Source organism: Dendrobates tinctorius, unplaced genomic scaffold (assembly GCF_039654945.1).
Source record: "Dendrobates tinctorius isolate UK_male_01 unplaced genomic scaffold, ASM3965494v1 ptg000016l, whole genome shotgun sequence".
Classification (NCBI taxonomy): domain Eukaryota; kingdom Metazoa; phylum Chordata; class Amphibia; order Anura; family Dendrobatidae; genus Dendrobates; species Dendrobates tinctorius.
This window is the reverse complement of record NW_027361684.1, coordinates 47,497,915-47,524,232: the sequence shown is the minus strand read 5'-3', so window position 1 is coordinate 47,524,232 and position 26,318 is coordinate 47,497,915. Positions and strand designations below refer to the sequence as shown.

Sequence of the window (26,318 nt, the reverse complement as noted above, 5' to 3'; positions counted from 1 at the left end):
TGTCTCATGCCAACTGTCAAGCATCCTGAAACCATGTGTGGGGTTGCTTCTCAGCCAAGGGAATGGGCTCTCTCTCAGTCTTGCCTAAAAACAGCCATGAATAAAGAATGGTACCAGAATGTCCTCCAAGAGCAACTTCTCCCAACCGTCCAAGAGCAGTTTGGCGATCAACAATGCCTTTTTCAACATGATGGAGCACCTTGCCATAAAGCAAAGGTGATAACTAAATGGCTCAGGGAACAAAACATAGAGATTTTGGGACCATGGCCTGGAAACTCCCCAGATCTTAATCCCATTGAGAACTTGTGGTCAATCATCAAGAGACGGGTGGACAAACAAAAACCTTCAAATTCAGACAAAATAAAAGTATTGATTTTGCAAGAATGGACTGCTATCAGTCAGGATTTGATCCAGAAATTGATTGAGAGCATGCCAGGGAGAATTGCTGAGGTCCTGAAGAAGAAGGGTCAACAATGCAAATAATTGACTTGCTGCATTAACTCATTCTGTCAATATAACCTTTTGTTACTCATAATATGATTGCAATTATATTTCTGTATGTGATAAAAAAATCTGACAAACACATAAAAACCAGAGGGCAGCAGATCATGTGAAAATATAATATTTGTGTAATTCTCTAAACTTTTTGCCATGACTGTATACCCTAATGAAAATAAATAAGTAAAAAAGCAAGTGCATTAAATAACATAGGGTACTTGGTAAACACTGTTTTGATCAAAAAAGTATAAAGCTGTCCCACCACGGCAAGGTGTACCCATTTGAGACAGTAACTACACTAACGGTAGTTAGAGACGATACAGACAGAGACAGCAGGGGATCACAGCTGATTCTGTGAGGTAAAACAATTCCCTGCCTGTTTTTTTTTTTTTTTAAACGTTTTATCTCACAGAACGTTTTAAGTCTGGTTACTTTGGACCTGGTGACAAGTCCTCTTTCAGGTCTTCAGGGGACTGCGCATAGTTAAAATAATAGTTTCATAGTTTTAAGATTGTAAGAAAACATAAATCCATCTCGTTTAAACCTATAACCCAACATGTTGGTCTAGAGGATGCAAAAACCTAATGAGGCAAATTTCAATTGCCCCGTATTGGAGGAACATTACTTCCCAATTTCACATTCAGCAATCAAGCTTGTTCCTCGATCTTTGTCTCTTCACAGAATCTAGTGCCCATAACCTGTAATACTATATTTTTTCAACAATATCATCCAGGCCTTCTTGTACCTTTCTAATCAACCATTAGAACTTGTTTTGCAGAGAATTGTATAATCTCACTGCTCATACAGTAAAGAATTGTGATGATTAAACCACCTTTCCTCTAGACGTAGAGGATGCCCCCTTGTCACAGTTGCAAGCCTAGGTGTAAAAAGATCATTATGGGCAGCACGGTGGCTCAGTGGTTAGCACTGCAGCGCTGGAGTCCTGGATTTAAATCCCACCAAGGACAACATCTGCAAGGAGTTTGTATGTTCTCCCCGTGCTTGCGTGGGTTTCCTCCCGGTACTCCGGTTTCCTCCCACATTCCAAAGACATACTGATAGGGAATTTAGATTATTATCACTGTCCCTGATGGTGCTCACAATGTGTGCAAACTGTAAAGCGCTGCGGAATATGTTAGCGCTATATAAAAATAAAGATTATTTATTATCATTATACAGATTTCTGTACTCTCCCGTCCCCTCATTTATTTGTACATTGTAGTAAGATTACCCCAAACCTTGGATTTTCGAAACTGAATAACCCTAATGGCCCCGTCACACATAACGACGCACCAGCGATCAGCACAAGCGACAGGAGGGTTACAAGCGACGCACGTTGCTTAGTTACCCACTGTACCTTAGTTACCAGCGTGCTGCTGCAGGGAGCTGATCGCTGGTCTCCCGCCTGTCACACGCAGCAATGCGTGCTGGCCAGCGGGAGATCAGCGATAAAAAAAATGCCCTGGCCATTCCAGGGCGATCAGCGATACCGGCAGGGGGGCCGGTTGCTGAGAAGTGTCACATACAGCGATCTCGCTGGTGAGATCGCTGTTGTGTCACAAAACTAGGGACTCAGCAGCGATCTTGCTAGCAAGATCGCTATGTGTGACGGGGGCTAACGTTTGATAACCTGTCTTGGTATTGCAGTTCTTCCATTTCTGTAACAACATTGGTCTCTCTTCTCTGTGACTGTTCTAGTTCAGCTATGTCCTTATGCATTGGAGCCCAAAATTGTACAGTGTATTTTAAGGGTATGTGCACAAGATGTAGTTTTCTGATGGCCAAAAACATCTGTTTTTCATGCAGAAGATGCTTCAGGAAACGCCTTTTCTCTCTGGTTTTGTACACCTGAAGTGTTTTTGTTTATATATAGTTTCCTGAGTGCTTTGTTGACATGTTTGAGCTTCTTTCCAGCATTTTTGGCGCGTCTTTTAAACTGGCAGCTTCTTTTTTTTTTTTCTTTGATCTCCATTCAGTTATGAAGCAACTGCTAGTGGTTTTTGAAGCAAAAATGTTGACAAAACTACTGGCATTTTCCAAGCCATCTCATTGACTTGTGTAGAGTGTCTTCATAGAAGAAATCGCCTGAGGAATGGTCAGCTCATGGCTTTGGAAACCTGAAGCAGTTAAAAGTCACACAGAGTATCAACAGCAAAGACTTATTTAGAGGAAAAGCTATGTTCTTGTCACAAGCATCTATGGGCCTTTGAATTCTTCTCATGATTTTATTTGCCTTGGCGGCCGCCGCCTGACATTGGTTAATAGAGTAGATGTCCATCAATACACTCAAAGCTTTTTTGTATTTTTTAGCGTATTTCCTCTGCTTAAATACATGATCTTACATTTATCTACATTGAACTTCAATTTCCATTCCTCACCCCAAATCTCCACCTTTTATAAATCCTTCTGTAACATCAAACTATCGTCTGTGTTGATTACCTTGCAGAGTTTATTATCATCTGCAAATATTGAAATATTTTAATGTTATTATTCTCTCTACAAGACGTTACTCATCCTCCCTGGGTCCAGCGCTGCCTGTTTGCCTCACGTCGGCCTTCTATTGCAGTGGTGACCTCACAATTACAGCGCACATCACCACTGTAGCAATGGTGATATTTAGATTTTGGCATTTCCATCTTTATGAAGATTTTGTTGGACATACAGGAGGCTTTTATGATTAATTTATACCCCATTAAATTACACAAGACATGGTCGTGCCACATTCATCACAGTAGTCATTGCTGTGTGATAACTTTGGCACCGTTTACTGTTAATAGTACCTGATATTCCTAATGTGCAATTGTGTACCAAGAACTGTGTTATACGTAACGTAAAAGTTTTCTTATAGGCAGTTTTCCAGATAATGCCAGCCCCAGGAGAGGAACACTTTCCAATCTGTTGTAAGCTGGGGTCTCACATCCTCATTTCACTGTCTGTGTAAAACCTGTGGTTTCTGTACCAATTGTAGGTCTCTGGAACCAAACTAACAGCCTGCTGTATGCCTATGAGGCGTGTGATTCAGGTCAGGAGATCTGCGGGGGCTTTAGGCATTACTGTCCGTATACGGACTGTATAATACGTTTATGTGACCGTACCCTTAGGCTAAGTGCACACGTAACGGAACTCTCGCGGAAATTACCACGAGAATTCCGGAATTCCAGTCCGCGGGAAAATCGCATTTTAAATTCCCGCGGAAAAACTAGCATTTTGCAAGCGTAATTAGCTTGCAGAATGCTAGCGTTTTCCAAGCGAATCTGTAGCATCGCTTGGAGAACTGATTGACAGGATGGTCACACTCGTGAAACATAGTGTTTGACGAGTGTGACCAACTTTTTACTACTGAGGCCGCCTATGCAGCATCAGTAGTAAAAGATAGAATGTAAAAAAAAAAATAAAAAATGGTGTTATTCTTACCCTCCGACGTCCCGCGCAGCCGTTCCCAGTAATCCTTTGCGAAAATGCCCGCGATGACGTCGCGCGAATGACCGCGAGACTTCGCGATCCCGCGAGAACGGATGTCATCGCGGGCATTTTCGCAAAGGACTACTGGGAACGAGAGCGTGGAGAGGCGGGAAGGCTGCGCGGGACGTTGGAAGGTGAGAATAACAATATTTTTTATTTTATAATTCTATTTTTTACAGGGATATGGTACCCAAAGCCCGGAGGACAGTCTCCTCTCCTCCGGACCGTGGGTACCATCCGCAATTGTTCTGCTTACTTTCCGCATGGTGGGCACAGCCGCATGCGGGAAGTAAGCGGAACAATGCATTCCTATGGGTGCATTCCGCAGCATTAGCACAGCATTGCGGAATCCCATAGGATTGCATGGGATGCTTATTTTTCGCGTTCTCGCGGCAAAATTGCGCAGTTAAAACCGCCGCGGAAACGCGAAAAAAACGCCACGTGTGAACTCAGCCTTAGGCTAAATTCATATGACACCACATGATGGCCGTGGTATCCAGCAGGCATTCCCTACAGCCAGTACTTAAATAAAGGGAGGTCTTGTGGAGCGCTTACTGCATGGAAGTTTGTGTCAATATTGGGGAATGCGATTAAAACCTAAACTTTAATTTTCATGCCGCTCCTACTGCCTTGTAGAAAGTCGCGATTAAACACTTTAGATTTACCAGTTAGCACTGTCAGTGGTCTTGTAGGGTCAAAACTGCTGACATATTTCTTTTACAGGGGTTGTCTGCTCCCAAATGATGCTCTGTGTAACTGCAGACTTCTGAATCCCACTTCGCCGGGATCGGAGGGGGTGTGTATGTATGTATGTATGTATGTATGTATGTGTATATATATATATATATATATATACACTCACTGGCCACTTTATTAGGTACACCTGTCCAACTGTGTGTTAAGACTTAATTTCTAATCAGCCAATCACATGGCGGCAACTCAGTGCATTTAGGCATGTAGACATGGTCAAGACAATCTCCTGCAGTTCAAACCGAGCATCAGTATGGGGAAGAAAGGTGATTTGAGTGCCTTTGAACGTGGCATGATTGTTGGTGCCAGAAGGGCTGGTCTGAGAATTTCAGAAACTGCTGATCTACTGGGATTTTCACGCACAACCATCTCTAGGGTTTACAGAGAATGGTCCGAAAAAGAAAAAAAATCCAGTGAGCGGCAGTTCTGTGGCCGGAAATGCCATGTTGATGCCAGAGGTCAGAGGAGAATGGGCAGACTGGTTCGAGCTGATAGAAAGGCAACAGTGACTCAAATTGCCACCCGTTACAACCAAGGTAGGCAGAAGAGCATCTCTGAACGCACAGTGCGTCGAACTTTGAGGCAGATGGGCTACAGCAGCAGAAGACCACACTGGGTACCACTCCTCTCAGCTAAGAACAGGAAACTGAGGCTACAATTTGCACAAGCTCATCGAAATTGGACAGTAGAAGATTGGAAAAACGTTGCCTGGTCTGATGAGTCTCGATTTCTGCTGCGACATTCGGATGGTAGGGTCAGAATTTGGCGTAAACAACATGAAAGCATGGATCCATCCTGCCTTGTATCAACGGTTCAGGCTGGTGGTGGTGGTGTCATGGTGTGGGGAATTTTTTCTGGGCACTCTTTGGGCCCCTTGGTACCAATTGAGCATCGTTGCAACGCCACAGCCTACCTGAGTATTGTTGCTGACCATGTCCATCCCTTTATGACCACAATGTACCCAACATCTGATGGCTACTTTCAGCAGGATAATGCGCCATGTCATAAAGCTCGAATCATCTCAGATTGGTTTCTTGAACATGACAATGAGTTTACTGTACTCAAATTTCCTCCTCAGTCACCAGATCTCAATCCAATAGAGCATCTTTGGGATGTGGTGGAACGGGAGATTCGCATCAGGGATGTGCAGCCGACAAATCTGCGCCAACTGTGTGATGCCATCATGTCAATATGGTCCAAAATCTCTGAGGAATGCTTCCAGCACCTTGTTGAATCTCTGCCACGAAGAATTGAGGCAGTTCTGAAGGCAAAAGGGGGTCCAACCCCTTACTAGCATGGTGTACCTAATAAAGTGGCCAGTGAGTGTATATATATATATATATATATATATATATATATATGTATGTGTGTGTGTGTGTGTGTATATATATATATATATATATATACACACACAGTACAGACCAAAAGTTTGGACACACCTTCTGATTCAAAGAGTTTTCTTTATTTTCATGACTATGAAAATTGTAGATTCACTCTGAAGGCATCAAAACTATGAATTAACCCATGTGGAATTATATAGTTAACAAAAAAGGGTGAAACAACTGAAAATATGTCTTATATTCTAGGTTCTTCAAAGTAGCCAAGTAGCCACCTTTTGCTTTGATTACTGCTTTGCACACTCTTGGCATTCTCTTGATGAGCTTCAAGAGGTAGTCACCGGAAATGGTCTTCCAACAGTCTTGAAGGAGTTCCCAGAGATGCTTAGCACTTGTTGGCCCTTTTGCCTTCACTCTGCAGTCCAGCTCACCCCAAACCATCTCGATTGGGTTCAGGTCTGGTGACTGTGGAGGCCAGGTCATCTGGCGTAGCACCCCATCACTCTCCTTCTTGGTTAAATAGCCCTTACACAGCCTGGAGGTGTGTTTGGGGTCATTGTCCTGTTGAAAAATAAATGATGGTCCAACTAAATGCAAACCGGATGGAATAGCATGCCGCTGCAAGATGCTGTGGTAGCCATGCTGGTTCAGTATGCCTTCAATTTTGAATAAATCCCCAACAGTATCACCAGCAAAGCACCATCACACCACCTCCTCCATGCTTCACGGTGGGAACCAGGCATGTAGAGTCCATCCGTTCACCTTTTCTGCGTCGCTCAAAGACACGGTGGTTGGAACCAAAGATCTCAAATTTGGACTCATCAGATCAAAGCACAGATTTCCACTGGTCTAATGTCTATTCCTTGTGTTCTTTAGCCCAAACAAGTCTCTTCTGCTTGTTGCCTGTCCTTAGCAGTGGTTTCCTAGCAGCTTTTTTTACCATGAAGGCCAGCTGCACAAAGTCTCCTCTTAACAGTTGTTGTAGAGATGTGTCTGCTGCTAGAACTCAGTGTGGCATTGACCTGGTCTCTAATCTGTGCTGCTGTTAACCTGCGATTTCTGAAGCTGGTGACTCAGATGAACTTATCCTCCGCAGCAGAGGTAACTCTTGGTCTTCCTTTCCTGGGGCGGTCCTCATGTGAGCCAGTTTCTTTGTAGCGCTTGATGATTTTTGCCACTGCGCTTGATGATTTTTGCCACTGCACTTGGGGACACTTTCAAAGTTTTCCCAATTTTTCAGACTGACTGACCTTCATTTCTTAAAGTAATGATGGCCACTCGTTTTTCTTTACTTAGCTGCTTTTTTCTTGCCATATGAATTATAACAGTCCATTCAGTAGGACTATCAGCTGTGTATCCACCATACTTCTGCACAACACAAATGATGGTCCCAACCCCATTTATAAGGCAAGAAATCCCACTTATTAAACCTGACAGGGCACACCTGTGAAGTGAAAACCATTTCCGGTGACTACCTCTTGAAGCTCATCAAGAGAATGCCAAGAGTGTGCAAAGCATTAATCAAAGCAAAAGGTGGCTACTTTGAAGAACCTACACTTTTTGTTAATTATATAATTCCACATGTGTATATTCATAGTTTTGATGCCTTCAGAGTGAATCTACAATTTTCATAGTCATGAAAATAAAGAAAACTCTTTGAATGAGAAGGTGTGTCCAGACTTTTGGGCTGTACTGTATATTACACACACATACCCCTGGAGCCTGACCAGTGGGCGCTGCCTCATTCTATTTCCATACACTTGTATAGAGCAAGGCCGCACCCTGTCTAGTGACCTGGCCATCCAGTGGGCATGGGGTAATCATATTAGATAGCACTGTGTACTTACAATTGATCATTTTGCCTTTCTACCCAGATAATTCTTCTGTTTTCTCCGCTCTATGTAGAAGCATGAAGTATCTTGACCGTACAGAAATCATTTCCCTCTTTAACTGCTGACCCAGCTGCTCCACCCCTTTGTCAGAGACTTTTTCAGTGACTGATGAAATATAAAGGGATAATAGACCTCCTCTTTCTAGATAGAGCTTTGAAGGATTCAGCTAGTATGTTTTTATTCATGTGATATCAAAGACCTCATGGAAAATAAGAATTAACTGGGTAGACAGACAAAAGGAGCAATTGTAAGTACACAGTGCTATATAATCTGATAACTGCAATATATTAAAAGGATAACACTTTTTTATGGGAGTGCTTCTTAAAGGCATGGAGAGATATAACTGCATGTGGGGCAGTACAATTTCCAAGGCCCAACCATATCATCCTGTACTTAACCTCGTATCATCCTATTAGCAAAACTGTCACCCGGTTGAGTTTGTCCACCATGAATGTCAGATGAGAAAGTGTCTGTGGGCTGCATGTTATAACACTGCCCATCATAGCATCGCTGATGTTCTTTTGTGTATATTGGAATTATCCCTAACAATGCAGGAGGTGTTGTGTTTTACACGCTTTGTGATTGGATCATCTTGGTAATTGTACATTTTTTTTATATTTTACAGAATAAAATCAGCTAATGATTGTTCAGCGTCATGGAAGAAGATGTGGCCGAGCTTGCGCTGCGAGCAACAGAACCGCATGCTTTTTTTCATACTTCAGGTACTTATAGATTTACAGGGATGTGATTATATTTCCAGTACATGAATACTTGTATATTAAGCAGAATATAGTAATCAAGAACATTTAATATGAATATGCTATGAAAATGTAAGTATAAATCACAAATGGCTTGTTCAATAAAAAACAAAACTGAATACTAAAACTAAGGAAAATAACCAATCATTTCTACTGGAGTATTAACATGTAGTGTCCGTGGTTTCCTATCTTTTTGCCCATACCTTTTGTGCAAATGTCTGTCAGTCAGTATCTCTTTGGAGAAAAATGAGGGGAGTGATTCATACATGTAGCATAGCCTATGGCCACATACACGTATCAATCAGCGAATGTCCTAATTGGGCAGATTAAGTACGATTATATGGGCAAATTTTTCACTCTCACTCTTATATCCCAGGCATAAGAATAATATTGAGCTTGGTGTTATAAAAGCCAGACTCGCAGTTTTTTATTGATACCAAGGAAATAAGCACTAGCTCTTTATTTTAAAGAAACGACAAGCGTTTAAAGGCAAGGTACATTTACTGTATCCTTGGGAGTGAAAGGGTTAAAAGTGAACCACAGAGTTCTTTATAAAAAGTAAATTTTTGTTTTAATAAAAATGTGCAAAAAAAATATTAACCCCTTTCCAACATTGGACGTAATAGTACGCCGATATCGGACACCCTCCCTTTGATGTGGGGTCCGGGGGTGAGCCCACATCTTTCCCCGCACATGCCTGCTGTTTTGAACAGCGGACATGTGCCCGGAACCGCCGCGGTTGGAATTGCGATCCACTCGCTGCTATTAACCTGTTAAATGCTGCTTTCAAACGCTGACAGCGGCATTTAACATACACTTCCGGCAATCACAATGGAAGTCCGCCCATCAGTAACCCCATCACGTGATCGCGGGTCACCGATGGGTTGGCATGACAAACAGGGCTCTGGCAGGTGGCGCTCATAGCAAGTGAGGTATTCTGCTACATGCAGGTGATCTAATCATCGCCTGTATGTAGCAGAGCCGATCGGGTTATGGCAGCTTGTAGTCTCCAATGGAGACTATTGAAGCATGCCAAAAGTGGAAAAACAAATTTTTTTAAAAATATAAAAGTTCAAATCACCCCCCTTTCGCACCATTCAATATAAAACAATTAAAAAAAAATTCAAACATACACATAATTGGTTTGGCTGCATTCAGAAACGCCCGATCTAGCAATAAAAAAAAAAAGATTAACCTGATCGCTAAACGGCATAGCAAGAAAAAATAGTGAAACCGCCAGAATTACATTTTTCTTGTCTCTGCGACATTGCATTAAAATGCAATAACGGGTGATCAAAAGATTGTATCTGCATCTAATGGGATCGCTAAAAACATCAGCTCGGCGTGCAAAAAATAAGTCCACCCAACCCGAGATCAAGAAAAGTGGAGACAACTACAGGTATCTGGGGAAAAAAAAGGCACTTTTTTTTTTTTTATAAACAAAGTTTGGATTTTTTTTTTCACCACTTAGATAAAAAAGAACCTAGACATGTTTGGTGTCTATGAACTCGTAATGACCTGGAGAATCATAATAGCAGGTCAGTTTTAGCATTTAGTGAACCTAGTAAAAAAAAAAGCAAAAAAAAAAAAAAACAACTGTGGGATTGCACTTTTTTGCTGTTTCACCACGCTTGGAATTTTTTTTACCGGTTTTAAGTACACAACATGGTAAAACCAATGGTATCCTTTCAAAAGTACAACTCGTCCCGCAAAACACAAGGCCATATTGACTTAAAAAGTTATGGCTCTGGAAAGAAGGGAAGCAAAAAAAAACGGATTACTTACTGGAAATACTCTTTTGTAGAGTCCACGACAGCACCCACTGAGAGAGGGGATCCGCCCCTAGGACCAGGAAACCTACAGAGAGATAAATGGGGCTGTCCCCCTCGCTCCCTCAGTTTGGATTACAGAGAACAACGGAGGAACCGCCATACATGTTTTAGTAAATTTGTTTAGACAGTTCATCCATCCTTATATATACTTCTACTTTTGCTATACTTATCTACATATTAATCCCTAATTCTAATCTCCACCACCATAGAGAACCACTTGTGAAATTTTAAGGGGGGGGGTGAGCGGGTGCTGTCGTGGACTCTACAAAAGAGTATTACCAGTAAGTAATCCGTTTTTTCCTCTTCGCCATGACAGCACCGACTGAGAGATTTTTAGAGATAATCACCTGGGAGGGCACACCGTTTTAAGGACAGATCTACCTAAGGCCAAATCCTCGGAAGAGGACAAATCTAGTCTTTAGTGACTATAGAAGGTAGATGGAGAATACCAGGTTGCAGCCTTACATATTTGTTCAATTGGGACGTTCGCCCTCTCGGCCCAGGAGGATGATGTGGCTCGAGTGGAGTGCGCCTTAATGCCTTGTGGCGAATCCTCTCCTTTTGCTGAATATGCCATCGTGATCGCATCTCTGATCCACGTGGACAGCGTGCCTCTTGTAACTTAAGCTCCTTTCTTGCTACCCTGGAAGGAGGCAAAAAAAGACCTACTCTGCCTCCAGGGACTGGTTCTATCTAGGTAGGCTAACACCGTTCTCTTTACGTCCATGGTGTGATATCTAATCTCCTCCGGTGTTACTGGGTTCTCATAGAAGGAGGGTAGGCAGATGTCTTGAGATCTATGAAACTTAGTAGCCTGTTTGGGGAGATAAGACGGGTCCGTTCTCAAGACTAGTCTGTCTTGAGTTACCGACAGGAATGGGGGATCGACCGATAGGGCCTGGAGATCACTAACTCTTCTTGCTGAGACTAAGGATACTAGCAGAGCAGTTTTTAATGAAAGGCATTTTATTGATGCCGAATGAATGGGCTCGATCGGCGCTTGAGTAAAGGCATCCAAGACAAGGCTAAGGTTCCATGTTGGCAACTGAGGTATGTGAACTGGATCTGACCGCTGACAAGCTGCAATGAACCGGGCCACCCACTTGTTATTTGCCACATTGTAGTTAAATAAGGCCCCTAGGGCCGACACATGGACCTTTAGAGTATTAACTGAGAGCCTCAATTCTCGGCCCTTCTGAAGGAATTCTAGAATGGCAGTAATGGGTATTTTTATGGAAAGTTTTGCTGGGTGGAAGGCCAAGAATTTTCTCCACACCTTATCGTAAATCCTCATTGTGGATTCCTTCCTACTTTGTAGAAGGGTGTCAATCAAATTTTTTGGGAAGCCCCTCCGTTTCAATAGCTCCCTCTCAAATTCCAAGCCACTAGGCGCAGGGCTTTGACCCGTTGATGGCAACAGAGTCACTGCGAGAGAAGGTCCTGATGTAGTGGCAGAATCCATGGGTCGGTTATTGACATGGCTCTCAGCCATGAGAACCACGGCCTATTGGGCTAAAACGGGGCTATCAAGATGACCCTCGCGCCCTCCTGTCTTATCTTTCTGATCACTGTTGGTAACAGTACCATTGGAGGGAAAGCGTAGGCCTGCCGGAATATCCAGGATGCTTGGAGGGCATCTAATACGTCTGGATTGTCCGCTCTTTATAGAGAAGCAAACTTTTCTACGCGCCTGTTGGCTCTGGTCGCAAACAGGTCTATTTCTCGTTCGCCTTATTGGGGGACACAGAGACCATGGGTGTATGCTGCTGCCGCTAGGAGGCTGACACTGTGCACAAAAAAGGTTAGCTCCTAGCTCCTCCTCCGCAGTGTACACCCCACCGACCGACAGGGAATTCCTCAGTTTAGCTTAGTGTCAGTAGGAGGTGGACACGGGTCTTTAATTAGACCCATATCTACCTCGATGTGCGTCGTTCCTTTTCAGGTTTTCCCGGAGGGATACAGTGTGAATGGTCACATCTGTACTCCCACAAGGAGTCTGTGAGTACGGCGTGTACTGCCACCCCGTATCCTCACAGTTCTCCGTAGCAGGACCACCAGCCTTCCAGGCGGACGCCAACACGAAGATGTGTCAGCGATTCAGAGGGTCCTCGTCGCCAGTCTCCCACCCACTCACCTACCAGAGCCTGTCGGTTGGATGAGACGCAGACTCTTCATGTACAGGGGATTCGGGCCCGGGACGGGTAAGTATTGGGACCCTTTGGCCTGCAGCATTCCTCCCCGAGGGCACGTTTGCAGCATCTTCCCTGGAGCAGGGATGCGGTGGCGCTGCGAACTCCTGCGCCCATCCTGCTCCTACAGCCAGCCCCTTCCCCGTCCTCTTCTCCCCGACACTCCGATCGGGTATTCCAGGGTCCTCTCGCGGCGGCGCTCCCATTGCGGCACCTCCGCGCCGACCCCGTGCTGACAGGCGGCCGCCGCTAGTAATTTAGGCCCCGGCTTCTGTCGGGCCTACCTTAGCGTCTCGGCCACGCCCCCCGCCCCTTTCTTCTAAGCAGGCTTCTCTCCTGCCTGTTCCAGGCCCTCCCACCGCCCTTCTCAGCCTGTTCCTGGCCAGGGGCGGTTCCGGATTCAGCAGGCGGTTAGGTCCGCCCTCCTTCCCCTGAGAGCGCGTTTTTCCCTGTTGCCTCTCAGGCGGTCGCCATCTTTGCAGCCGCACAGCCGGACGCCCCTGTCAGCCGGATATCGCTCCCTGGGCCTGTCAGCCGGATATCGCGCTCCTGCATCTGCAGAGAGGTGGATACCTTCGACTCTGGGGTCACCGGACCGTGACACCCTTCTCTGCACCCTGTCCCCCAACCTTCCGGTACTACCTCAGGTTTCACTATGTCTAACTTCAAATCTGACCGTAACCGCCCTGCGGCTCCCCCCTACACTCTAGTCAATTTCTTTGCATGCTCATCTTGCAATCGCAAACTTCCCTCAGGTCAGTCCACTTCCCTCTGCCTGGATTGTAGCAATCCTATTCAACCTGACACCGCCCAGGAGCCATCTAGGGCCCCAGGCGAGAGTGAGCCCCCCATGCCCGGCTGGGCCTCGTCTCTATCACAGTCAGTGGCAGACCTCACCAGGGTGTCTCAGTCCCTAGTAGCCGTTCTGGATAAGTTACCCCTGGACACCTCTACAGGGTCCAGCAGGCCTCAAGAGGTTCTATCTGAGTCGGCCAGCGTTAGTCGCAAAAGACCCAGGCAGGATCTCCAGCCGGAATCCTCTCCTCGCCCCATGTCACCACATAGTCCTTCTCGGCAGCCTCCCTCCCGGGCCTCCTCTCCAGAGTCAGGTGAAGCGCTCTCGGACAGGTCATCTGAGAGCTGGATTCGGACCAGGATGCGAACATGAGGGTTACTGTACAGAACCTCATTGCAGCGATCCATCAGACCTTCGACATTGCTGACCCCCCTGCGAAATCCTCAGATCAGGAGGTTTCGTTCAGACGGGAGGAAACACCCTCCAGGGTATTCCCTTTACATTCCGAGTTTGGAAAAATTTTTATCAGGGAAAGAGGAGATCAAACCAGACGCTTTCAAAGAGGAAAGCGTCTCGGCGTTCTGTACCCGTTTGCTAAAGAGCTCACTGACAACTGGTCTGCCTCCCCCTCGGTCGACCCGTCCGTGTCCAGGCTTTCTACTAACACGGTTCTCCCGCTTTCAGGCGTGGCGTCTCTAAAGGATTCTAATGATAGGATTATAGAATCCCTAGCGAAGTCAGCCTTCGAAGCGGCTTCGACGGCGGTATGCCCAATTTTTGCTTCATCTTGGGCAGCAAAGGCCATATAGCTACTTGGGCAGAGGATCTTCGTCAGGGCATCCTAGAGAAAGCACAACCAGATCGATTGGCCGATCTCGCCAATCAGATTTCCCATGTGGGGGATTACCTGCTTTCGGCTTCTTTGGATGCCCCATCCTGCGCAGTTCAGGCGTCCAGTAACGTTGTGGCAATCCCGACGTACAATTTGGCTCAAGGCCTGGCGGGCGGACCTGTCTTCTAAAAAGTCTCTTACTAATCTGCCTTTTCAGGGAGGGCGCCTCTTTGGATCCCAATTGGACCAGATTATTAAGGACGCCACCGGAGGCACGAGTTCTCTCCTGCCTCAGTCCAAGCCTCACAGACCTCCACTAAGGCGTCAGTTTCGACCCTTCCGGGCTTTCCGCCGTTTCAATACGGCGGAGACCTCCTCCAACCAACAAAAACCGCAGGCACGCCAAGATAGGAAGAAAGTTTCCTTCAGACCCACTCCCTGCTGGCGTTCCCACTCTTCGCAGGGCAGGCCATCCAGATCCGGATCTGGACGGTCCACAGCAGCATGACTATCCTCGGACTCCCGAGGGTCCCTTCCAATTGGAAGGTCGACTCCTGTTCTTCAAGGACGTCTGGCTGGCCTCAATAGAGGACGCTTGGGTCAGAGAGGTTGTATCATCAGGATACAAGATAGAGTTTGTCTCTCTTCCACGGGATCGTTTCTTCGAATCCCGTCCTCCAAAAGATCCAGCTTTGATCCCGGGGTTCTTTACAGCCATCGACTCTCTCCTCAGTTCCGGGGTGATTGTGCCCGTTCCCGAATCGGAGCGGTTTACAGGGTTTTATTCAAACCTATTTGTCGTACCGAAAAAAGACGAGGCGGTCCGACCCATCTTGGATCTCAAGCTGCTCAACAAGAGAGTCCGTCTTCGCCACTTCCGGATGGAGTCGGTTCGTTCGGTAATCTCTTCCATGGAGGAGCAGGAATTCATGTGTTCAATAGACATCCAAGATGCCTATCTACATGTTCCCATATTCTACGGACATCAGAAGTTCCTGCGTTTTGCGGTTCGCTAGGAACATTACCAGTTCGTCGCGCTGCCCTTCGGTCTCGCCACCGCTCCCAGAGTCTTCACGAAGATCATGGCTGCGTTGATGGCCTTGTTGAGGATCAGAGGTCTGGTTCTTTTTCCGTACCTCGACGATATTCTGATCAAAGCTCCCTCTTTCCAACAGGCACGCCTAAGTTTGACGATCGTCCTAGACACTCTTTCCAATTTCGGGTGGATCGTCAACAGGAAAAAGTCCTGTCTTTCTCCCACAAGAGAAGATTCTCTCCCTGCGGCAGGATGTACAATCGCTGCAGACCACACGATTTCCGTCCCTCCGAACAACCATGAGGGTCCTGGGAAAGATGGTGGCGGCGATAGAGGCAGTTCCCTTTGCCCAATTTCACGCCAGACCTCTCCAACACGCCATTTTGTCGAGGTGGAACAGGTCGGCTCTGTCCCTGGATCGCCCAGTTCGTCTTTCATGCCGGATCAAGCGGTCACTCAACTGGTGGTTGACGTCACCTCTCATCCTCTTGGGGCGGTCTTTTCATCCCGTTCACTGGCAGATTGTAACAACGGATGCCAGCCTCCTCGGCTGGGGTGCAGTGTTCCGCCATCACACTGTTCAGGGTCGTTGGTCGACTCAGGAATCTGCTCTGCCGATCAATGTCCTAGAGATACGAGCGATCCATCTGGCTCTCGTCCACTGGGAGAGGCTCCTCAGGGGCCTGCCTGTCCGGATTCAGACAGACAATGCCACAGCGGTGGCATATGTCAACCGCCAAGGAGGGACATGGAGTGTCTCAGCCCTGGCAGAAGTGTCCAAGATCCTTCAGTGGGCAGAGATTTCGGTACCGACAATCTCCGGTACACATTCCCGGCGTAGACAACTGGGCCGCCGATTTTCTCAGCCGCGAGGGTCTCGCGGCAGGAGAGTGGTCCCTACATCCGGAGGTATTTCTTCAGCTCTGCCGTCGTTGGGGAACCCCGGACGTAGATCTGCTAGCTTCTCGCCTCAACAGGAAAGTCCCACAGTTTGTATCCAGGGCTCGGGATCCTCTCGCAGTGGGCGCCGACGCTCTGGCCATTCCTTGGTCGCAGTTCGAGCTCCCCTACCAGTTTCCTCCCCTGCCTCTTCTTCCCAAGCTGTTGAAGAAGATCAAAGCAGAAGGAATTCCAGTCATTCTCATCGCCCCGAATTGGCCCAGAAGGTCTTGGTTCGCGGACATTGTCAACCTTCTCGCGGACGCCCCCTGGAAGCTTCCAGACAGGGCAGATCTGCTGTCTCAAGGCCCGATTTGCCACCCCAATTCTCGGCCGCTCAATTTAACGGCGTGGCTGTTGAAACCGAGGTTTTGAAACGAGCAGGATTCTCTGGTCGAGTAATTCATACCATGATTCGAGCCAGGAAGCCATCATCTTCCAAGATTTACTACCGTACTTGGAAGGCCTATTTCACTTGGTGTGAGGCCAATAACATCGCGCCCATGTGCTTTTCGCTCCCTTCCGTTCTGGCGTTTCTTCAGGCAGGGCTGGATGTGGGGCTTGTTCTCAGTTCCTTGAAGGGTCAAGTTTCGGCGCTGTCCATTTTGTTTCAGAAGACGTTGGCCTCCCGCCCTCAGGTCAAAACCTTTCTTCAGGGCGTGGCTCACATGGCTCCTCCGTATCGAGCGCCCGTGGATACATGGGATCTTCATCTGGTTCTTGAGGTTCTGCAAGGTTATCCTTTTTAACCTCTCAGGGATGTTTCCCTTTCTCTCCTTTCTTGGAAGGTAGCTTTTCTGGTGGCTATCACTTCCATCCGGCGCGTGTCAGAATTGGCGGCTCTTTCTTGCCGCTCTCCTTTCTTGGTACTTCACCAGGACAAGGTAGTTCTGCGGCCTCCGCCCTCTTTTCTTCAGAAGGTGGTGTCCTCCTTTCACCTCAATGAGGATATTGTTCTGCCGTCCTTCTGTCCGAGTCCAACTCACCCTCGGGAGCGGTCCCTGAACAAGCTGGATCTGGTCAGGGCGCTGAGAGTCTATCTGTCTAGGACGACTTCCTTGCGAAAGACAGACTCTCTTTTCGTCACTCCAGATGGGGCACGGAAAGGTCACCCGGCTTCCAAAGCTACTATTGCTCGCTGGATCAGATCGGCAATTTTGGAGGCCTACCAGGTTAAGCATCGAGTGGCCCCTCCGGGGATCAGAGCGCACTCTACCCGGGCAGTGGGTGCTTCCTGGGCGGTACGCCACAGAGCTTCGGTTCACACGTTTGTGAAATTCTACAAGGTCCACACCTACGCTTCGGCGGACGCCAGCCTAGGCAGAAGGATCCTGCAGGCAGCGGTGGTGAGTCCACTGGCCTGATGGAAGTTTGTTTCCCACCCCAGGGACTGCTTTGGGACGTCCCATGGTCTCTGTGTCCCCCAATAAGGCGAACGAGAAAACATGATTTTTGGGTTGCTTACTGTAAAATCTGTTTCTCGGAGCCTTCATTGGGGGACACAGCACCCTCCCATGTTCTACAACTCCTGTTCTTACTTTGGTTGATTGGTTACAGTTGAGTTGTTTGTTCTGTTTTCAATCTATCCTGTTACTTCTCCTACTGCCTTCTCACTAACTGAGGAATTCCCTGTCAGTCGGTGGGGTGTACACTGCGGTGGAGGAGCTAACCTTTTTTGTGCATAGTGTCAGCCTCCTAGTGGCAGCAGCATACACCCATGGTCTCTGTGTCCCCCAATGAAGGCTCCGAGAAACAGATTTTACAGTAAGCAACCCAAAAATCCTGTTTTCCGGTCTGCCCCATCTTACCGCTATTATCTCGAAGATGTGCCGGCTGAGGACCCACTCGCCTTGATACATAAGGTTTGGCAGCTGAGGAAGTCCGCCCGTGAATTGTCTACTCCTCTGATGTGGAGTGCAGATAAGGATTGGAGATGCACTTCGGCCATCTCTAAGATTTTTTCCGCTATAGACATCAAAGGTCCTGATCGCGTGCCTCCTTGCCGGTTTATGTATGCTACTGCGGTGGTATTGCTTGATTGGATTTTCACGTGGGTTCGTCATAGCTACGGGAGAAATTCAGATGTAGCATAATAAATTGCTGTTAGTTCCTTTATATTAGAGGAGCTTTCTGCTTCCTGCCCCAACCATTGACCCTGCACCATCTCCTCCTCTAGGTGGGCCCCCCACCCTGAGGAGCTAGCGTCCGTCTTGGCTACTCTAGAGGGAATAACCCACCATTGAACTCCCTTTGACAGATTTCTAGGGTCCAACCACCAATTCAAGGAGTTTAATCACTTCAGGCGATAGGGATATTCTCCCTTCCAACCGTCCCTGCAGCCTATCTGCTGCTTGTAAAATGGCCCACTGCAATTTTCTGGGTGGAGTTGGGCCCATTGAACTGCCGGAATGCATGATATTAGGGACCCCAACAAGGACATAGCCTGTCTTAATGATATTGTGGGTTCATCAGTGTCCCTCCGTATCTTGTTAACTATGGCCTGTGCCTTTGTTTCTGGCAGAAAGCATTTCTGACATACGGAGTCTACTTGAAGGCCCAGGAACGTCTGACAGGTTACCGGTTGCAGCCTGGACATTTCCCAGTTGATCAGCCAGCCTAGTGTCTGTAGGGATGAGACAATATCAACCATTCTTTTCTCCCACTGGGAAACAGAATTCCCTACTATGAGCAGGTCGTCCAAGTAGGGGACCACTAGGGTGTCATTTAGCCTCATATATGACATCACCTCCAGCATTAACTTGGTAAACACGCGAGGAGCCATGGATAGTCCGAATGGCATCGCCGTAAATTGGAAATGTTTAATCCTGCCTCTGAACCAGACTGCTACTCGTAGGAATTTCTGGTGCCCTCGGTGTATGGGGAGATGGTAATAGGCATCTTTTAGGTCCAAGAATGCCATATAGCACCTGGGGAACAAGAGTTTTATTGCTGAACGTATTGACTCCATCTTAAAAGGCCTCAACCTCAAAAACGTATTAAGCTTTTTCAAATTTATTATTGTCCTAAAGGAACCATCTGGATTAGGGACTAAAAATAGGGGAGAATAGAACCCCATCCCCCTTTCGTCCCTTGGAACCTCTATGAGAACGTTTGCTTAGATAATAGCGCTATAATCTCCATTTCCAATGCTTTCTGCTGCGTTTGGGACTTCATAGAAGTCAATAGGAAGGAGTTCGGTGGGTACCGAACAAATCCTAGTTTTAGGCCTGATGAAACGATATTAACGGCCCAGGGGTTTGATGTAATCTTCTCCCATTGGCGGCTGAATTTTAGAAGCCTACCACCTACCGGTGAGCTGGTGCGATCGGAATCTGCCCCCTGGCCTGAAGGGACGTTTCCCAAATAGGCTGCCCCTCTGCTTGGGGTCCTTATTGCCCCAGCAGTCCTGCGGTTTGAAATCTCTCTTTTTCCCAAACGAAGGCTTCCTGAAGGGGAACATACAGGTTAGGGAAACCCTTCTTCCTCTCACCCGCCTTGGTTAGGATCTCGTCCAGCTCCGTGCCAAACAGGTACTTACCCTGGCAGGGTATAGTGCAAAGTTTGGTCTTTGTCTGCGTATCTCCTCTCCACCCCTTTAACCATAAGGCCCGCCGGCCCGCATTAGTTAGCCCTGCTGCTCTGGCAGATAATCGTAGAGAATCAGCTGAGGAGTCAGATAGGAAGGCCGCTGCCCCCTTAATCAGGGGAATAGAGGAAAGGAGCTTATCTCTAGATGCTCCGCTTTTAATCTTTCCTTCTAAGTCATCCAACCTTATTAGCATTGACCTCGCTGTGCATGTAGCTGCTATCGCTGGCTTTAAAGCTGCCGTGCATGCCTCCCAGGATCGTTTGAGGAGAGTATCTGTCTTGCGATCTAATGATTCAGCTAGCGTCCCCGAATCTTCCACCGGCAGGGAAGATCTGCGAGAAGTGGAGGCCATTGCCGCGTCTACTTTGGGGGCTGTCGACCAAGACGTCAATTCCTCGTCGTCAAATGGGTACTTCCGTTTTGAAGTTAAGGGGAGGAAGGTTCTCTGACCCTGCTTCTCCCACTCCCTCCTCACCAGCTCCTTTATTGCTGGAACTACTGGGAAGACCTGGATCTTTTTCCGGGAGATACCCGCGAACTTCATCTCTTGCGGAGTTTTGGGGTCCTTAGTCTCAGGTAACCGTATGGTATTTCGGATAGACTTCACCAAGTTATTAACACCGTCCGTGGGATACACGCCTGCTCCTCCTCATCTGAGGATAAGTACTCCTGGGATCTATCTGAGTCCAGCTTCCCAGTTTCTGATGGCGATATAGACGCCGGTGAAGCTATTCCTCTGACCGAGGAGTGACCCCCCCCCCCACAGACTACTGGAGCTGCCTAAGGCCCGTAGCTCCTCTCTAATTATTGCTCGGATATCCTCTTTCTTTCCCGAGGATTCCTCTTGAAGGGTCTGCTCGATACAAGACCTACACAGTCTCTTAGGGCGGCAGTCTGGGTGGGGCTGGGAACATAAGGCACACTCTCTATTTTTCGCCTTCTCCGTTCTTTTGGCCTAAAGGGTATGAACAAGAGGGACGCCATCTGCTGTAAGCTTGACTAAAAACACTCACCCGTGAATCTCGTCAGCAAAATACCGGCTGCGGGGTTTGCGGCTGAGGCGAGGCGTGGGACGGTTTTTTCTCTTTCCACTTCTTTTCCGTGGGCTCGCTCTGCCTAGAGTGTCCTGCCGGAATCTCTCCTGGAGCTGCCACTTCTCCTGGTGCTGCCGCTCCTTCTCGTGCTACTGCTTTTTTGCTGCCCTGCGGGGATTCCTCTGGCTGGTTCAGCTGGAGCGAAACCGGGTCGTTTGTGGACGACATAGCTGCGCACCGCTGTGGTTCTGCCGGTCTTCTTTTATGCAGCTTCCCGGTTTCGCCCCTTTCTCTTTTTTTTTTTTTCCTCTTCCCCCTAGTGCGCATGCGCGGCCGCCTGCACCCGCGATACCGCGTTCTTTTTGCCTCACCTGACCCCGGAAGCTGTCCTGCACTTCCGAGTCGCGATGCCTCAGCATGGGAGCGCCGGCTTCCTCGCTGCCCCCTGCCTCGCCGGGACATACTCTGCAGCAGGTATGTCATTCTCCCCTTCAGCGCTGCCGGCACTACAATATCTGCGCGAGCTCGGGTCTTCATTTCACCCCTGCCTCGCTCCGTCGGGGTGGGGGGGGTGTACCATCCCCAGTGCCGCGCTCCTGTAAAGCGTATGCCCCGTATTCCTTGGGGGGACCTGCCCAAAAGTGAGCCTCGGCACTCCTCACCGAGGCCTCACCTGCATTACCAGCCGAGGGGGGAGCCATCCTGTGATCGGCCCGACGCTGCTTCCAGCCCTGAGGCCCCTGCTGCTCATATCATGCATGTGGGCAGCTACCAGGCCAGGCATCCTCTTCTGCGGGTTCCTTCTAGGAACAGGAAACCAAACTGAGGGAGCGAGGGAGACCGCCCCATTTATCTCTCTCTAGGTTTCCTGTTCCTAGGGGCGGATCCCCTCTCTCAGTGGGTGCTGTCGTGGCGAAGAGGAAAAAAGAAAACGCAAAACCGAAAATGCCTCTAGTCATGAAGGGATTAAGGGTCTGTGGATCATATGTTTTCTTATCCCCATGCCAGTGCTTCTCTGCTCTCATCCTTCTGTGTGGTCTCTGTGACTGTTTGCAAAAGGGCATGTTCCACCCTGTTAAATGCAGGATCGTATTAGTACAGTTACTGAACAGCATGAATGATTATTCATAATTTAAGAACCTCAGTAACATGAATATATTGCAGTGTCTGACTTTTTTTTGTTTTCGTTTCACCATGTTATAGAAACGGGAACCCCTCACCTTAACGGGAATGAGATTATTGTGGAAATCCAAGAGACTGTCTTTGTGGCGGATGGAGACGGAGGCATGGCTGTTCAAGGTTTCCACGATGATGGAGACTCAGTTGTTATTCAGGACGTCATTGAAGATGTGGTCATTGAGGATGTGCAATGTTCTGATATCTTGGATGGAACACGGGTATCGGAGACCGTAATAATACCGGAGCAGGTCCTGGAGGATGAGATTGGCCCTGACACAGAGGAACAGGAACTGGAAGATGATGTGTTATCCAATTGTGATGTTCCTGACAATGTTTTAGACTCTGCTTTAGTGGAAGGAGCATTGACTGTTGCCAGCAGCCGAAATGCTATCCATTCAAATCATGTAGTAGGAGAAGACATTGTAGAAGATGGTCTTGGTGATGACATGATTTCGGAAGAAGTCCTTGTAGCAGACTGTGCTTCAGAGGCAGTGATTGATGCTAATGGCATTCCAGTGCAAGGTCCTGATGGGGAAGAAGTCAATTGTGATGACTACCTTATGATATCTTGTAAGTACTCATTAATTTTTATACCGCTGATACAACAATAAACTGAAATATTCTATTGGCACATTATTACAATGTAATAATTAAAGGGAACCTGTCACCCCCTCCAGGTGATTTTAAGTAAAAGAGCCACCTTGTGCAGCACTAATGCTGCATTCTGTCAAGGTGGCTCTTTTATTTAAGGTACCTTCCACCGCAGAAATAATCTTTTTTAAAATTGGTCAGACATACCTGATATTTGACATGGGGGCAGGTCTTTCCCCATCTGACCGAGACGCCTCACATCCATCACTCTTATCTTCCTGCGTTGTTTGCTCCGCTTCTTCATTTTTCTTTTCAAATCCTGGCGCCTGCGCTGTAGTATGTATTCTGGTGCATGCGCAGTGACCGCTGCCCGTCCTCTCATGACTTCCTGGCTTACCTATCGCGCCTGAGTGGACTCGCGGCCATAGATCCCACCCTGCAGTCGCTTATGATTTAATCACACTGCGGGGCTGGGAATCTTGGGCATGAGAGCCGCAGATAACTACTGCGCATGCCCAAGATTCCCAGCCCCGCAGTGTGAATAAATCATAAGCAACTGCAGGGCGGGATCTCTGGCTGCGCGATAGGAAGGCTAGGAAGTCATGAGAGAGGACAGGCAGCGGTCACTGCGCATGCCCCAGTATACATACTACAGCGCAGGCGCCAGGATTTGAAAAGAAAAATGAAGAGGCGGAGCAAACAACGCAGGAAGACATGAGTGATGGATGTGAGGCGTCTCGGTCAGATGGGGAAATACCTTCCCTTCTGTCAAATATCAGGTATGTCTGACCAATTTTTAAAAAAGATTATTTCTGCGGTGGAAGGTACCCTAAATAAAAGAGCCACCTTGACAGAATGCAGCATTAGAAATTCACTTTAAAGAGTACTTTAGCTAGGCAAAATCTTGTTTTAATTTTTTTTTTTATCTGAAAGACATTATCTTATGCACTTTAAATAATTTAGGTGTCTTGATGTTAAGATTTTAGTGTAGGCCCTCTTTTGTTTCTGTATCAACCAAGATTGGGGAGGGACTGGTTTACATAGTTACACAGGTTGAAAAAAAGACCTAGGTCCATCAGTTCTACCTTTCTCAACTAATTATGCATTTTTGTCGCTAAAGTAACTATAACCTGCAATGTTATGTGTGCTGAGGAAATCATCCAGCCCTTTTTTAAAGGCTGTCATAGTGTCTGCCATTAATACCTCTTGTGGTCGGGCATTCCACAGTCTGGTTGCTCTAACTGTAAAGAACCCTTTCCTATTTAGCTACCGCAATCGCCTTTGTTCCATATGTAATGTGTGTCCCCTGGTCCTCAGTATGGTCCTTGGAAGGAATAAGTCATGTGCAAGTGTTTTGTACTGATCACACGTATTTACACATGTAAATAAGATCTCCTTTGTGACGTCTTTTTTCTAAGCTAAACAAGCCCAAATTTTCCAACCTCTAATCATTTGAGAGGCCTTTTATCCCTTGTAATAATCTAGTTGCTGCCTTCCAACTGACTCTATCTTCTGAATATCCTTTTGAAAATGTGGAGCCCAAAACTGGATCTCATATTCTAGATGTGGCCTCACAAGTGATTTATAGAGGGGCATACCAGATCTGTATCTGCTGCTCACAAGCTGTTCGGTTTTGCAGACGGTACCCAGATACGTTGTGTAGCTATGTGTTGCATGTATGCAGGTAAAACATCCTTCTGTATGCTGCAGGCATTGTGGATTTGCTTGTAATACATATTTTTTATACTTTACCTGTTTAGTGGACGATGCTGAAAAGATTGGTGAAGTTGGAGCAGGAGCAATCACTATGGGTTGTGAAGTTGATGGAGACCCAGCTAAGTTAGATGGCTCATGTCCAGAAGTCATCAAGGTTTACATCTTTAAGGCAGACCCTGGGGAAGACTTGGGTATGAAAGTTTAATTTTATTGAGAAATTCACTTTATTACTTATGCATGAGACAGTGTGTTGTATAATTATGTTTGACCTTCTTTAATGTAATGTAACATTAGTATCTTCCTTTTCAGGTGGCACTGTGGACATTGTGGAAAGTGAATCTGAAAATGATCCAGGAGATGGGCTTCTCGATCCTCATACTGGTGGTCGTCTTCTTCCTCGTGAAAAAATGGTTTATATAGATGTGAATGACTGTCAGAATGATACTGACGATTTGGGTGAGTTCACTCGCTGATTTCATACTAGTCCTTTCCGTATTGTGTGTATCTTGTAGATTGTTTGCTGGCCTCAGCTACTTCTATTTTGGAGTTTTATCCACTTAGTTTGGATTGCTCTGGTTTGCAGATGGTGATGTATGTTTTTGTTTCTTCAGATGTAGCAGAAATTGCTGATGAAGTGTACATGGAGGTGATTGTTGGAGAGGAAGATGCTGCAATAACACATGAACATCAGCTGGATGATGCCGAACTAAGCAAGACTTTCATGCCAGTTGCCTGGGCTGCAGCTTATGGTAAAGGCCAGATGTTGCATGTTTTCGGAGTCTGTATTTGCATTATACACTAAGTTGCCAATTTATTACGGTCATCTTAATAATATTTTGAGTTACTTTTTGTCTCCCTCATAAGGTGTGCACAACTTTTCACTGTACTTTGTGGTTATGGCGCCTCTTTGTGCTTCTGTTTATTTTTGTAAGGCCACGTTCACATTGTCAGCATTTAGTCAGTATTTCACAACACTATTTGTAAGCCAAAACCAGGAGTGGGTGATAAATACAGAAGTGGTTATGTGGTTCTATTACACGTTTCCTCTGATTGTTCCACTCCTCCTGATTTTGTCTTAAAAATACTGATGTCAAATACTGACCAAATACTGAACGCGTGACCTTGGCCTAAGTCTAACAATCTCACATTTAAAGGGAACCTGTCATCATATTCATGGTGCTGAAGTACAGGCAACATGAATTGGACACTGGCTGCGCTGTTGCAGTTGTGTATGTTTTAATATATTTTATGAATATGTGTCTCTGATGACAAGTGTGGGGCTGGTCCCCATCAAGCTTCGGCTTGCCTGCTCCCTTTGACTGACAGGTCTTTCCTTATGTATACATAGAAAAGCCAGCCAGACCTGCCTCAGACTAGCTGACCAAGACACATAGTACCTGGTTGGCTTTTTCTCTGAAAACTGCAGCATTTCATAGTGAAACATACGAAACTACAGTCACGCAGCCAGTGTCTGATCTATACTGCCTGTGCTTTGGGTAGTATGAATCGGATGACAGGTTCTCCTTAATAGCCATTTACCACTGCCATGATGGCGTTCATGCTAAATTTAGTTTTCTCCTCCTCTGTAGAAATGTTACGAATGTAGCCGTTAATGTTAGGGCAGGTTCATATTGCATTAGGGCAGTCCGTTCAACGCATGCGTTAAACGGACTGCACTAATGCTTCTTATTTTTTGTATCGTGTTATACTAGCGCAGCCTCTCCATCTGCGCTAGCAGTGATGGACCCTTGAACGCTGCAGACCGCGTCCGAGGGTCCTTCACAGCATGACGGCACATCGTTAATGCATGCTGATTTTGACATGCGTTAGCGATGCGCCATGTTATGGCAGTCTATGGCAGCGTTAAACTGACTGCCATAACGTTATG

General features: G+C 46.8%; 1 protein-coding gene across 1 annotated transcript in view; it reads left to right on the top strand.

Moving 5' to 3' along the window:
• Positions 1-26,318, top strand: part of ZFX (zinc finger protein X-linked) — a 53,744-nt gene that overhangs the window by 14,665 nt on the left and 12,761 nt on the right. Inside the window, exons 2-6 of the mRNA XM_073565806.1 lie at positions 8,565-8,661; positions 22,148-22,693; positions 24,475-24,621; positions 24,740-24,886; positions 25,042-25,179. Coding sequence (XP_073421907.1) covers positions 8,595-8,661; positions 22,148-22,693; positions 24,475-24,621; positions 24,740-24,886; positions 25,042-25,179 — 1,045 coding nt within the window. The 5' untranslated portion in view covers positions 8,565-8,594. The remainder of the gene's footprint in view (positions 1-8,564; positions 8,662-22,147; positions 22,694-24,474; positions 24,622-24,739; positions 24,887-25,041; positions 25,180-26,318) is intronic.